This window comes from Anoplopoma fimbria, chromosome 6 (genome assembly GCF_027596085.1).
Source record: "Anoplopoma fimbria isolate UVic2021 breed Golden Eagle Sablefish chromosome 6, Afim_UVic_2022, whole genome shotgun sequence".
In the NCBI taxonomy this organism is placed as follows: Eukaryota; Metazoa; Chordata; class Actinopteri; order Perciformes; family Anoplopomatidae; genus Anoplopoma; species Anoplopoma fimbria.
In genome coordinates this window covers 8,183,537-8,195,489 of record NC_072454.1, presented here as the reverse complement: position 1 = coordinate 8,195,489, position 11,953 = coordinate 8,183,537, and the positions used below count along the sequence as shown (strand labels likewise).

Genomic DNA, 11,953 nt, shown 5'->3' with positions numbered 1-11,953 from the left:
GATCTATTGCATCCGATCGCACCTAATGGATTATAGTATGTAAAGCATAATATATGAGCCTTGATTACACTATATGTTTTATTCAGATAACTACCAGACACACATTCATAACAGCAGCAGAACCAGAAGAGGAAAAACATGTCTGTTTGGTGTACAGGAAAACACTTAACTGGATGTGAATCAATGCGCCAGTATGCTCTGCCCGTCATTTCAGGAAAGAAAAAAAAAAAAACGCATTGCGTAATAGTGTACTTGAAATAGCTGGTGTCAGAAGTGGGCCTATGTCGCTGTTGCATGCTCTGTGATCTGAGTGGTGGAATAAATGCAGGGCAAAAAAAGGGGGTGGATGTGAGTGTGGAAACAGCACAGCGCTGTGGACTGAGCCGGTACTACAACACACATTATTTATTCCAGACAGACGATAAAATACAGCTGACACATTCAGCAGCGGAGACTGAAAGGACAATGAGTCCACACATGTAAATAGAAACTGTCAAGTGTGTGTGTGTGACTTAGTCTAAATACCATTGCTATATTTAATAATTCACATTTTTATTGTATTGGTCTTGTAATACATTGTTATTTCTAATAAATATTAATAAGCATAATTATATAAATAGGCTCTTTGATGGTGTTAACCGGTGTCACATTTATATTCCTGCTGTCTTCACAAGGTCAGCGTCTTGAGATGATTTATGTCTGCATAATGGACCGCCTCGTGAAATTCTGTCTAGTGACGCCCCGCTTTCTAACTCCGCCAATTTTTTTTTTGTCTCTTCATGCTCGCCTCAAAATATGTGAAAAGGCCATTATTTTCAGCATAAATGCTATTAAAGAAAAAAAACCTGCGCTCCCCCCCCGAGCTCCTGAGCTTTGCAAGTTCTGCTCTGAAGCAAAAGGCACCTCTCGGGTCCCCACATTGCCTTTTGAGGAATCATTTGATAGCCCTATTAACTTTCATGTAACATTGTTTCTTGAAGGCATCCACAGCAAGCGCCTCAGTGTCATTACTGTGAGAAATGTGCTTTCATAGTGAACGTCTTTTACAGAAGTCCTGGAAGACACAAGGACTCAGGAAAGCCCATAAACACAGTATATGAGCACAAATGAAGCTCCTATGGACACATAATTCCCCCCAAAACAGCATTTTGTGTTTTTAAATACAACTACTATCCACTGATGCTTAAACATTATTTATATTTATCATTATATGTTAATATTTTGCCTGAACACGTGTTAACTCTTCATAGAAATTCGCCCAAAAAATCCCAGTCATGGATTTACTTCAATAAATGAATACGCATACTTTAAGAATATTTAATAAAGTGCTTTAACAGCAAAACGTATTTTTTTCAGCACTCCTAATCAACTAATACACGGTGTTTTGAACTCTACAGAAATATGTCCCTTGCAGGACCTTCGCGATCCATTCAAGCCAGCAAGTTTGGAGAGCGTGTTGAGTTTAATCAATTCATAACGTCGAGATGGAGCCGAACTCACTGAAGGTAACGTTTGTTATCCACCGTCTATTTATCTTATTTTCACACCGCGCTAATCGCCAAAGACTGTAAACTATACTCAAGTGCCTAATCCACAAAAGTTTGCCACATTGCTTTTTTAGCATGACCACATCTGTGTCATATGTTGAACATCTAAAAATAGTTACATGATACTAATTGTGTGCAGAACACTGAGATCTCCCCAATGCTTTATGTGCCAACCGTGCGTATTTACGCATGGGGATGTTTGAAACGTTTGTGTCCACTTTAGACACGATTTGTTTACCAAATGAGCTGATAAGCCATTCATTAATGTTTCTATTTGTGTTTTTGTTTTTTCCTCAACAGTGGGTGGGCTCGTCTTGCGGTTTACATGGACCATATATATTCTATAAAGCCTTTAAATTTCACCGGGACAGCAAACCGAGGATTCTGTCTCTCGGAGACTTTTTCTTCGTCAGATGTAAACCGGAGGATCCTATTTGCATAGCGGAGCTTCAGCTGCTCTGGGAAGAAAGAACAAGCAAGCAACTTTTATCAAGCTCCAAACTTTATTTTCTACCCGAGGATACTCCCCAGGGACGGACGGGCACCCACGGAGAGGTAGGGATACCAATCATAATGAACACCCATGAATGAACGGCGTTTCAACCTGTGTATTCTCTGTGCTCTCCCTTGTTCACAAGCATTTTTTTTTTTTTTTTTTTTTTTTTTTTTTTTTTTTATTAAGCAGCATCTTTACTGCATTAGGAGTTGGCAGTGGATGTTTGTTCTCCTCTGGCAGACATTCAGAAACGCGTGCATCAGTGCCCGAGCAGTTCAACCATTAACCCTACTATTTGTTGTGTTTAATCTCCATAGTTTCACTTCATCCTATCTGTCTATTGTGGTGTCAACTGCTGAATGTGCACTTGTCCAGCTGCGCTCAATAAGGCTGGCCGCTGCGCTCTATGGGGTTAATTGTGTTGTAAAAAAAAAAAAAAAAAAAAAAAAAAAAAAAAAAAAAAAAAAAAGGGGAAAATCCGCAAGAATCCTGCGCTGGGTTCTCTTGTCATTTCATTTCTTGGTAACCCGTGGCCAAATGCCGACATACGGGGCGGAAATTGCGAAACTGTAATGAATGCATGGGGTCAGCCGGGCTCAGATCGCTGTGTGTGATAGTTATTAGTGATTTGCTAATGCTGATGCCTGATGTTGAAAGAGGCAGCAGAGTCATTAAAGCGTTACAGCCAAGCGCGGACACGTTTTTTAACTACTCCGCTGCTTTGCATCATTTTTCCATGTGGACATTTCCATCCTTTTCCACAATGCGATGTTGTCAGCTCATGTATGAGGCAGTGCAACAAAAAACACACACACACACACACACACACACACACACCGCCCCCGTGTTGCATTGCGTTACGCTGTTGTTGGCACATAACAAAAGCAATAGTTATGATTGACTGTGGCCATATGTGGCGCTTGTGATCCGGTTACAGCGTTGCACTGAATGGCATTACTCAGATATTGAGAGTTTTTTTTCTTCTTCTTCTCTCTCCTCATCGGCTGTAAAACAAATGCTGTGTTGTTTTTTTTCCCCCTCCTCCTCCTCCGATATTCCTACATCACTTTAATGACGATCACTCGCTGCTGGATGGAGATTATTCTCTTAACTGCTGTGATATTGTTAATAGGGAAGGACAAAGCCGTGTTTGTGCTCGACTCTTCCGCTGATGCTTTACTTACATTCTTTCCTCTTGAGTAATAGAGTGGCTATCACATTTCTCTTTCATGAGAAAGGTGGCTATTTATGGGGGCTGTCGCCTTAGACAAGCTATCATCTTTGTGGCAGACTTCTTCTGTGAGCGGGTATCATCTCCTGGAGCCCTCTCGCTTTAGCCTTTAACACGCTGCTATTATTTAGTAATTACTTTGAGTGCATGCACCGCCGATTCTCAAGGCCACACTTGCGCAACGACACGCCAGCTCCTCCCCTTACCCAAAAGACTTATTTGCATCGCAAAGTACTCACATTCCAGTCCATTTGGGTATTTATTTATATATATATATCTATAATATGGACACAAACGTTTCAAACATCCCCATGCGTAAATACGCACGGTTGGCACATCAATCATTAGGGATATCTCAGTGTTCTGCACACAATTAGTATCATGTAATACTATATTCCATATATATATATATATGGAAAATATTAGAGTAACTACTAGAATGGCTGCCAATGCCAATACAAATCAAATCTCAAAGCACCAAGGAAACATGGGAGGGAATCAAGAGGAAACGCAGCTGCTGTAGTTTGTGTATTTAATAACAGAGTACAAGCATAATAGGAATAAAAAGCTCCCTGCCTGAATTATGCAGCAACTTGCATCACAGCACACATTCCTGCATGCGCCAGAGACAGACATGCACATGCTTTGAAGTTGCAGTCTGCTAATAGAATAAACCAGACTATGAACTAATATAAATGGAGGATGATATGTTTTAAGTGCAGTGAAGGTGTCTGCAGGCTGATCTCAAATTAAAGGGTTTGTCAAGCCCTCCTGCTCTCAGCAAATCGGACTACTTACTGTATTACACAGTGGAAATTGCCCTGACAATTTCAAGTCAGTTTATGACCTTCACTGAGCCCATTCAGATTCTCGCTGACTTTGCCCCATAACAGTAATCTGCACTGTGTGAGTCAGCTAGGAGCGCTTACAGATGCAACCCATAATCCAAAAGACAAACAGGAAGAGTAAACCAGCCTCACAATAATGCTGTGACATTAAATGTCATTGGCTGTTAAAGTTGTGCGCCTGAGTAATGTGTGAAAGGATTATTTGTGTATGTAAACGTAAACACTGGAGAGGAGTGCATTTTTAGCTACACAGGGAAGTGGAGTTTATAAAACCTCACATTAGTCATTTTTCTACAGGCCTCTGGTAGCGTATAGAGACAGATTAATGGCTGTGGAGTCACTCTGTGAATCTGTAATTGACTGGCTGAAAATCAGGAGTTCAAATTAGCTTTTGGTTACTCATACAGATATGAACGTGATAACATACAGCTCTCAGGAAGTGTGCTACTTTCACAAGGTTTCAGTGCCAAAAGAGCACTTCATGAGCTAAAGCCACAACTTGGTGTCATTGAGCCTCATGACATTTATTCTTAGACCTACTTTTGAATATTTTCACACAAAAAACTGAAGCAAGGTTTAACATTTGACATGTAAACAACCAGTTCTGTGTTCCTCCTTATCTCTGTGAGATCACGCCTCATTCGGTATTATCTTAAGCCTGAAGCACAATATATCCCCCAAATACAAAAATGGCACAACTTATTTCAAAGCATCAGAGTAGCTTTATATTGAACTAGCTCACTGGAATTGGATTACTGATTCACTTGTGTTCTCAGCGTCGAGGTATGATGTAATTTCCTGGTTATTTCTCAGGTATTTGTTTGCTCTCAGCCTCTCCTGTGCTGTGTTTGCCATGTTTTTGCTGTGCTGTGCGGTGACAAGAGGAACCAACCCATGACCTACTGTGCTTGTTTTTCTTCTGTCACAGGGTTGGAGGTCAATTCCTTTTTAAATGCAGCCAGCTTTAAATCCAGTCAGCTTTGGCTGAAAATAGAAAATAGTGATTCATTGAATAAACCAAGCTCTAGAGGCCTGTGTTTGCTCAATAGTTGGTGAACAGATGCAGAGAAATTTTATGAATCCATTATTTATTTTATTTTATTTTATTTATTTTTTATTCAGGGTTAATTATTAAGTCCATATGTGGAGGAAGCTCTTGTCTTCATTGTATCTCAGCCTGACAAGCAGTGTTTACCCCCACCAGTTGAGCTCTGCTCGCTCTTTAAACAGGCTTTGTGTCGAGTTGCTCACCCATTATGACAAACCCTCTATTGGGGCCTCTGCTCTATTTGTCCGCCTGCAAACTGCCACCGACTAAACAGTCACATGTGTTTTAAAACTCATTGAGTGACACATTACTTCTTCTCACTCCAAATAGCCAGCCTCTCCTGCTGGTACTGCTCACCGGCTGCACTACTTCTGTTTTTGGACACCCTCATTTCAGGAGAGAGCTGTTGTAGATAACAGCACACCCACTTATTGCATCCTCTGCTTCAGGCGGTTCATTACTTATGCTTATCTTATACTATATATCCCACTTTAGTGCAAATACAGCAAGGCACTCCTAACGGGAATTCATAACCGCGCTGAATATTTCTGGATCATGTTATATTAATGCGCTATTATCATCACCTCTGATTTCATCTGACCTCTCTTCTCCTCTATTCTGTCCCTCTAGCTGACAAGGCTCTGGCACACACTCACACACACACATTTATACACACACACACACACACACACACACACACACACACACACACACACACACACACACACACACACACACACACACACACACACACACACACATACACTGACAGGCTGGGGACTGCAGCACTAGGCCAGTATTGATTGCTGTGGAAAACACTTTGGCATGCGTCCAGAGCCATTTCTTCAGTGCATGGCAGTAGTCCATGCATGTGTTTCAGTGCTTGGAAAGCCAGCTTGTAGGGAAATTAGATTGTATTCATTTGCTGCTTCTTTGATTTTTCCTGAGGGAAAAAGCCTGAATGGGTAATTCAGGCATCTGGGATGCTAGTTGAGTTAAGTGTAAGTGGCTTAGATATGCGACCAGCATTTTGATGGATAAGGTCGTTCTGCTGAATGAGTTTGAATGTTATTTTGCACACTTTTCCAGTTATCTTTCTTAGAACATCCATACTGCTGCCTTGTCTTGGTGGGTGGTGGGCGCTTTTAACGTGCATGTGTAGCCTGCGTGCATTTTGTGCGCCTCCTCCTGCAGCAGAACAAGTCATTAACTCTGAACACTGCCCTCCAGTGAATTCCTCACCATTGCTGAAATAGCATGTAAATTATTGCCAGCTTTTTAGGATAGTGTAATTTAAAACCTTTAAAACGGAATACCCTGGACTTCAAAGGCTATAAAAAACCCCACTAATATTTCCCATTTGGTTAAGGAGTTGTCATTCTCATCCTTCACAATCTTCTGATTCTTCTCACCACACTGTTTTGTGTCTGAGTAATGATATGTTACGGCAGCGGCCGGTTTGTTGGGGGACTTTTGACGCTCTTTAGCCTGTTTTTTTCCACTTTGTCATTGACTAACCACTTGAGCAGGCAAACATTTGCCTTGATGCATGACTCCAGCGCCCCCAGCTACAGTGGATCGTTATTATAACCTTTGAGGGGAATACAGCCACAGATGAGAAGCTCTTGCTTAATCCTCCAGCCAATGTTTCTCTTGTGTGTCTTAGATAGAGCATTTGGATTTATCAAGCATTCAGTCTTTTTTTTCTTTTTTTATTGTTGTTGTCTTGTGTGTGCATTTGTTAAAATACAAGAGTACAAAGCTGCTGTGATTCAAGGGAGCTGACGCAGCTTTTTTTTATGGTGTCACCTTACATGATGGATGCCTCACCCACTTTCAGAAAGCCTTTGAAAAACTCCAGTTATCTTGCTATTTTTCCCTGTCATTACCACCGCGAAAGAATGCTAAGTTCATATATCACCCCGGCTCATGTGAGCGCAATCTCCTAATGGAATCAGTGAATAAAAGATGAGTTCAGCACCCCTGCAGATATTACAGCAACATTTATGCATATGGATAAACTGCAGCATTAAGTGGCAGAACATTATGTACAGTGATTCTCACCTTTTAAATGTTTTACCTTGAACTCTTTCTAGGCTTGAGGCAGTCTAAAAAAAAAGAAAAATCATATTCTAATTCAATTGTCGCTGGCTTACTCCCCAGAGTTCCCTTTTTAATTCCTCGATAAGTTTGTTTTGGGACACTGAAGCCAAGGTCAGTCATGGGGAGGGGAGATAGATAATGAACTCATATTGTGTTTCCTACTCTCGTTCTCTCTAGCTCTCTTTTCCGTTCCCTCTCCTTCTCCTGCTCTGTCTCCTCATTGTCCATGTCACCATGTCCATTACTCAATTACTAATCTCCTTTGGCCTTAGGAATTCCAGTGCTGACCTCTCTGAGGCAGCAGGCTGAAACCTTCCCAGCATGACAGGAGCACTCTGCGTGTGTGTGTGTGTGTGTGTGTGTGTGTGTGTGTGTGTGTGTGTGTGTGTTTGTGACTGTGTGTACCCACAGTATAGAAAAGACACCCACCCACCAGGAGCGTCCACCCCGAGCTGAAAGTCCTGTCCGAGCGATGAGACGCTCCGCCGCAGAACGCTGACAGTCAGGAATGTCTCCCTGACTGTTACGCGCACAGTGGCGTGGATTTCTGGCGGGGAATTGTTCAGAGTGATATGGAATATTTCAGGGTGCATTGTTTCTAATTGGATCACCGTATACAGAATTGGGAATGTCCCTTATGTGCTGTTTTGCCACCAGTGCACCGCCCGCATCCATATAATTTGAATGATATGGATTTTAATTTCAATGCGATTGCTGGAGTCATGGGTTGCTGGAACAGAGTTATCTACAGTTTCACAGCAGAAGTCTGTTTTTCTCCACTTTCAGTCCATTATGTGCAGTCATAGCAATAAATTCACTCCCTAATGTTTTTGGAGAGATATCGCGCCGCTGCAGTAATAACATGAATTATTGATAGAAGAACGGAGACAGAATGTAACATTCAGCTGTTAATGTGTCACCTTGCATTTTTAACTCAATCATAAAACAAGCGGTTGGAGAATATGCACGTTTATTGACGTTGCCAAGGTACAATTCTGTCAGCACATTAGGACGTTTAGTGTGCGATTCAATTCTCAGAGTGTATAAATGCTCTTAGTGCATCTGTGTAGGAAGTGCCACTGAAATGACACCAGGCTGTTTGGTATGTTGCTGATGTGGAGTGTCACCTCTTGGCTGGGGGCTTGCAGTCCTCTGACCTATATTATCAAGTGGCCTGCTGGCTGTGTCTGCCGCTTTGCTTAACTATCAGCTGCATAACTGGAAACGACAGTACAGTGTGGACGGGCAACATTTACTGAAGAGCAGGTTTCTAAAGCACGTCTTTGAAACCCCCAAAATCTGATGAATGCTGCTGGTTTGGTTAATCTGTGGGATGTCTAGTGCTGAAGGAATGAGGCGATTAAATCATTTTTACAGAAAATGACTTGACAACAATTATAGTATAAGATGGATCATTTAAGTCATTTGTTGATGCAAAAATGTATGTATGCATACAACTAACAATTATTTTGATTATTTATCGGTCTGTCAATATTTTTGTCTATTTTCTTTATAAAATACATAAAAATTGATTGTGCCACAATCAAACAATAGTTAAAGCTCAAATTGACGCATTCTTAATTTCTTGTTTTGTCCTATCAACAGTCCAAAACCCAAAGATATTCAATTGAATTGCTTTGGTTTTTGGCCGGTTGATTTGAAAATAAGAAGTAATATGAAGAGTTTTGGTTCATTTTTCACTGACTCAATATTATTTGATAGACTATACAACAACGACAACAATCATTGGTTACATCTGTTTTGTCTACTTCTCGTTATTGCTAGAAATACTTCTGGGTTTTTTTTTTTTGAGGTTGACCAGGCTGGCGCAATACTGTTCTCACAAACCCCTTCCTTGGAAACAAAGCACATTTCCTAATCCTATATATTCATTATCCGCCGTTGCATTTCTCAATCAAATATCATGACTTATGCAAACCGCAAGTGAGTATGCAGCTTCCTGATTGTACATGCTTCATCACGCAGCAGCCCACAGACTTCAGCCAGTGCAAAGTTGGCTGGTAAAGTAAAAAAGAAAAAATAAGAAAGCTAAAGGATGTGGCCTGTTGCAGCTCTGTTCATAGACTGATTATATTCTGGACTGTGTTGACAGCTGCTGAATTGCTCTCACCTGTTGTGTTTTGCTCTCAAGCCGAACAAGTCCCCAAACAGGATCTGTTGACACTCACACAAGGCAGCATGTCATTCGGCTGATTGATATGGAGGGAATAGCTGTGTGTTTTTACGGTTTGCCGTTACCGTGTGTATGCTCTGGTGTGCTATTGAATTACTTGAAATATCACAGTTTGACTCATACATCAGCTGCAGACCATTCAGTACATTATTTTTATTTCCAATGGACTCAACTGAGATATTTTATGGTTATGTTTCTCTATGTGCTGTCAGCAGATTGCATCAATCTACAGTAGCAAATTCTGTAGAGATACAGTACAATGTGGTTATTGGCTGCAGGCTGAATGCTATTTACTGTTGCTCTACATTATTTAAATGGCCTGCTTTTCTGAAGGCAGGAACAGCAGTCAGTTTTTCATTGCATGGAAAGCCAGTTACAACCACCCGCCACCACTTGACAGCTGAAGACAGCTCATTATAAGAAGACCGAAAACCCATGTTTGATGTTTCTACTTAGTGAGGGAGGCACAGCTATATCAAGCTATCCCTCGCAGGCTTTTCCTTTATAAGGAAATGCTGTCTCCAACTGGTTGGGATTTGATATGCCTGTAGTTGCGGATGATGTGAGAACTGAATATGGGTAATTGTATAGACAGAGCACTCAGAGAGAATCTGAAACGCTGAAAAGTCCTGTGCTCATGTGTTTGTTTTTAGAATATGGCGTCAAAATAGCAGGGAACACTTTGAAATAACATATTAAAACATGGGGAATGCAGCTTAAAATGCCAAAAGACCAGCAAAACTTGACATTTTAAGCTTCACATTGGAAGGATTTACTGCAGGGTTGTCCTTTCGGATTTTACGAGATCGTATATGTTTAGCTTTTATTGCGTCCTCCGTCTCTACATTCATGCATACGGTGCGTAAATATGTCAATAATGATTAAATGAATATTATTTTATTGTCGGTAACGTACAGGCTCTTTGAGGGGAAATGTGTACAGGCAGACAGATGCGGGGTAAATTGGATACAACCAAGGTAAACATCAGAGACCTACTCAGAGTGTCTGCATTTCTGCCTGTACACATCTGTCCTCCAGATTTCCCAATTTCTGTAATAGCCATCTTCCAGCACACTACTCCACTCTGTTGGTAACAAGCACTTCAGCCATTAGCCCTTCAAATGGAAACACATTTAAGCATCTCTGCTTCCTTGCCTCTCCATTGGACTTGTCGTTTTTCAAGTATGAGAGTTATTAGATGGGGTTGAATCATCCTTAAAAAAAAGAAAAGAAAAAGCACATATAAAGCACATATTGGGAGCAAATCTTATTAAGTAAGCCAGCTGAACAGAATAAAGAATGTACACAAAAGCACCACAGATATTTTAGGCTAACCTCAGGGTCAGCCATGCACATCACTGCTATAGATTTACATTTATAGTTTCCTGACAGTGTCGTATTAGTTTTTATTGTGTGTCAGGGAGACCATTGGCTCACAGCTTTTCTCCTGCTCGATCATTACACTCTCACTGTAACAAAATTACATTTCCTCTACCACTCTACACTTTGAAGGTGTAATCACAGCCGCTGAGTTAAAAAGCATAACAATGTCAATATTCATGGTGAACATCGGCAACCCGACTTCCTAAATGCTAATCAAAAAGTCTGAAAACATCTACGTCCCCATTGACATTGATTTAACTGCTGGCATAAATTCAATTCAGCAATCATCTACATCATCCATATTCATGGTGCACTAATTTACTTACATTAATGTGCATCCACAACCGTAATGCTACTTGACTCACATATCAATTTGGTTGATAAATAAGGACGTCCTGTTGTTTGTCCTGTTACTTCTACTAGCTTCTGATTCAGATCTCTATCCTTATTTTAATCCTGTTATTTTACTTTCATTATTACTCCCATACATTACTTACCAGTGGTGAAATGTAACCAAGTATATTTACCCAAGGAATGTACTTAAGTATTTATTTGAACTATACTAGTTCTACTTCCAGTACACTGCATTTTAGAGGGAACTAATGTACTTTTTACTCCATTGCATTTTTGACACTTCTGGTTACTCGTAACTCTGTTGTTTAAGGTTTACATAAAAAAATATGGTATGATACAGTAGTATTCTATTTCTCTAACCAGTAGTATGTATCATGTTTGGTATCTGAAATGTATTCCACATTGACAAACTCTAATACAATAAAATGTATCATTTAGTGACAAAAAAAGAACAGTATAATATAATAAAATAACACTTGTGAGCCATTCTTCATATTGAGTACTTTAACTTTTGATATTTTGCTGATATCATTTCTGTACTTTTACTTAAGTAAACATTTAGAATTTAGAACTTTTACTTGTAAGTAGGTGCTTTTAGACAATGGTATTTCTACCTCTTTTCTAATGTTACATACTGTGTGGAAGTATGGAGAAACACACACAAGAAAAAAAATACAAGTTTTGCACTTCAAAGCAGAGCTATAATTGTAAACAAAACTACTCATTACAAACCACCTAACCCACTGTTT

At 40.2% G+C, this 11,953-nt stretch overlaps 1 protein-coding gene across 1 annotated transcript in view; it reads left to right on the top strand.

Moving 5' to 3' along the window:
- The first annotated feature begins 1,484 nt into the window (after positions 1–1,484).
- The window catches only part of arid5b (AT-rich interaction domain 5B), a 71,024-nt gene continuing 60,555 nt past the window's right edge, over positions 1,485–11,953 (top strand). The window contains exons 1-2 of the mRNA XM_054599973.1: positions 1,485–1,505; positions 1,848–2,102. Of these exons, the coding sequence (XP_054455948.1) occupies positions 1,485–1,505; positions 1,848–2,102 (276 nt within the window). The remainder of the gene's footprint in view (positions 1,506–1,847; positions 2,103–11,953) is intronic.